The sequence below is a fragment of the Brassica oleracea genome, chromosome C8 (genome assembly GCF_000695525.1).
Source record: "Brassica oleracea var. oleracea cultivar TO1000 chromosome C8, BOL, whole genome shotgun sequence".
Classification (NCBI taxonomy): domain Eukaryota; kingdom Viridiplantae; phylum Streptophyta; class Magnoliopsida; order Brassicales; family Brassicaceae; genus Brassica; species Brassica oleracea.
Window position 1 is genome coordinate 26,014,584 of NC_027755.1, and position 3,303 is coordinate 26,017,886.

Here is a 3,303-nt window from a genome sequence, read left to right on the forward strand (position 1 = left end):
AGGCGCGAATCATAATCTAGTATATATTACAACCACTGGACTACATGACTTAATTCAAGACAGAAACAAATGTTACCGAAAACATTTCAAAAATTTGTTTATGGCTTAAAAAGTTAGCTAATGTTTATAATCAAGCCGACTTCAAGGTCTAATCGTGGACGCCCAACATTTGGGGTGCAAAAAGTAGGGAAAAAGTTGCGAGTGGCTCTACACGTGTCCTAATTTACACCGTAATCTTTATTATCTAATCTAAATAATGGCCTTAACTTTAATTGATTTTAGAGTCATATTCCCATGCATTTAATTTTTAACAAATCGAGACAGTATAACTTTAGTTTTGTATTATTGATTTTAATCTTTTAATTTAATAACACCGAAACTATAACTATCACGTCTCCATATATCGTGAAAGGTTAGATAGAGCCTAAAACTTCCGCTCCTGAATATATATATATACATATATGCGTGCCTTGTGTATTTATTAAGAATATAAGTATAATTTAGCTAATTAGGGTTTGATTAAGTGCATGATTAATGGATCAATTTGGCCCACACCATCCTTATCATCCACCTACTTATTATTCGTCCCGTAATACGCGTATATATCTAATCTCGTGCCCTGTAAATAACATGTAGTGAAAATTTGTCATGTCATCTTAATTATTACAATAATAACGCCTATTTATTGTCCTTTTATTGGCATAATTAGATGGACCGCAATACATCATAGAAATCATTTTCGAGCCGTATTATGTTAGTATAGATATTGCTATTAGGATTACCAAGCTGATTATGAAAAGCATTAAACCTATGCATTAATAAAGACCAAAACAGTAATCCATATATGTCAGTAAAGGTGATTAGGACTAGACGACTAAGAATTTGAATTACAGAAACTATTATATAATTGGGACAAAAGTTATTTTCTTCTATATTTTTGACCACAAATTTTATATATAGGACCCAAAGACCCATCTATTTTGTCCACGCACGCGTCGTTTAATCCTTTTCCGGGAATTGTTCTATTTTCTTAATCACTAGAAAGCTAGCTGTGGAATCTCATGTAAGCCAACTCAATGTTTCTTGTGTGACGTTGTTTTGGATTTCATGCTTGAAAATATGGCTAATTATGTTAACATAGTTCTTTTTAGGGTTTCGACTAGTCTTTAGAGACTCAAAATCAACTTGTTGGTGATCAAGATTTGACGACACCTTAATGCGGTATACTGTAATTGATTATCAGTCTTATATAAATGTTTAAAATTATTGTCATTTAAATCATTTGTGCTATTTTTGAAAATATGAAAATGATATTCAAACAAAGTGTTTTTATAACTCAAGTCATTCGGGATGTAAAAAAAACAAGTAATTTTAAAAGATGGAAACAAGAACCGGTTGTTTAATCCCCGTCCAACAAGAATTGAACCTAATGAGCCGAACTTCCATGAACCACTAGATCAACCCCGCATTGGTAATATTTGGAATGAAAAAAAAATCGTTGAATGTAAGTTACAAAAAAAAAAGAACCAGTTGAATGAAAAAGGTTCGCGCGGGCGACACATTCTGCCAGTAACCTTTTTCTTTATCAAAAAGTTTAAACACGACAAGATTAAATAATTATGTGATGGAATGGAAAACATATTAAAGAAAACGAAATTTAATTTGTTAACGTTACAAGAGAGATCATACATGCATTTCTTATAAAAACTTTTTTACAAAGGTGTTCTCATTTTACTAAACTCGAAAACAATTTCAGAAATCACAAACTGGATCATGTTGGACCGTAACACGAGTATTGTTATCGTAAGGCCATGTGACATAATCTGAGCTCCGGTCGATCTGATGCAACATCAAAACTTGTCTGATGTTCAACACCATACTATGGAGCAAACGTTGTTCAAGACGCAGACGATTATTCTCCGTCTCTGTTCGTTGAAAATGTTGTAAAACGTACCGGATCTGGTTTTCTAATTCCCGGTTCTCAATCTTGAGCTGGTTTAGCTGGATATTCATCTCCTCCAAGTGCTTTTGTTTCTTCACCCTTGACCGCTTAGCCGATTCCCGGTTCGATAACTTCCGTTTCTTTCTCCGCTCATCTGTATAACTATCTGTTGGAACAACGTCTGGACCAGACCGGTTTACCGAATCAGGGCTTAGGTACTCATGAACCGAGTGAGGTATTATATTCATTGATGAGTCGAAGACCGAGAAGAGGTGTGAATTGTCCCATGGAGTGAACCCGGTTTCGAAAGCTGGGACATGGGTTGTTTGACCCGGTTCACATGATAAAACCGGATGAATTGTAGACATCATGGCTTAACCAAAGAAAAAAGACAATTAAAAAAAAATCTTCCAAATATATAAAGAGTGAGATTAGAAGGAGAAAAGGGAAGAATTGCAGTGTTGGAAGCCCATATTTATGGACGGGTAATGGGACTCCCATGAGGTTATTCTGGTCAGATATTAGTAAAAATCGATGGGGCTTTTTCTTAATTTTCCCTCTTTTTATCATTTTTTTCATAGAAATTAGAAAGACCAAAAGAGAAAAAGTGCGTCGCATCAGGAGGAAGACACGTGTCGATTGTATGATTATATCTTCCTCAAAAGTAAATTAGAATGCCAGGCTTCATTTTCTCAATTGAAATTATTTTTTAAAATATTTTTTATAAGTTGACCAAAAAATTATTATTTTTATAAGTTATAAGTAACATAATAGATGTCTAATTAACGTATTTAATTGAAGGAAAATTAAGCTCAATAACACAAAAAAACATAATTCACTATCTAACTAAAATTTCACACTCTTTCCACTTTTCTCTTCGTATCTCTTTTTTCATCTCTCTCTAAAACACTAATTTCTTATTTTTTGGTTATTCCATAAATAAACCTTTAATTGAATGACCATTACTTAAACATTTTATTTTACAATCGTAGAAGATTTCGGAAACTTTTTAGACTTGAAGACTAATCCCATGAGACCTTGTATCTGAGTATGCAATTAATTCATCGATATTACAAAATTAGGTGGCCAAAATGTATCGAACCTATGGTAGAAGTTCCAGTTGGAATCTTTTTACCGCTAGCCCAAAACTTCTTGGTTTTATCAAATCTTTTTTACTAAATATATTTTATCAAATCTCAGTTGCGGCAAATACAAAATGTATGGGTTGAGAAAATATGTAATTATCAATATTTGTGAAGACTTTGGATTGATAACTTGAAACATCAAAGTAAATATAATGGTGTTAGACGAATGCGACATGTACAAAGACTCAAGGGTATTTAGTGAGTGTGACTATTTTT

The 3,303-nt window shown here is 33.0% G+C and overlaps 1 protein-coding gene across 1 annotated transcript; it reads right to left on the reverse strand.

Moving 5' to 3' along the window:
• Window positions 1-1,641: 1,641 nt before the first annotated feature.
• On the reverse strand, window positions 1,642-2,384 carry LOC106311071 (ocs element-binding factor 1). Its single transcript, XM_013748298.1, has one exon. It carries the CDS (start codon window positions 2,311-2,313, stop codon window positions 1,753-1,755), a length of 561 nt encoding a protein of 186 aa, XP_013603752.1. The 5' UTR covers window positions 2,314-2,384; the 3' UTR covers window positions 1,642-1,752.
• Window positions 2,385-3,303: the final 919 nt, after the last annotated feature.

Coding starts and splice junctions, on each gene's coding strand:
- LOC106311071 (XM_013748298.1), bottom strand. CDS start 2,313: ATGATGTCTACAATTCATCCGGTTTTATCATGTGAACCGGGTCAAACA.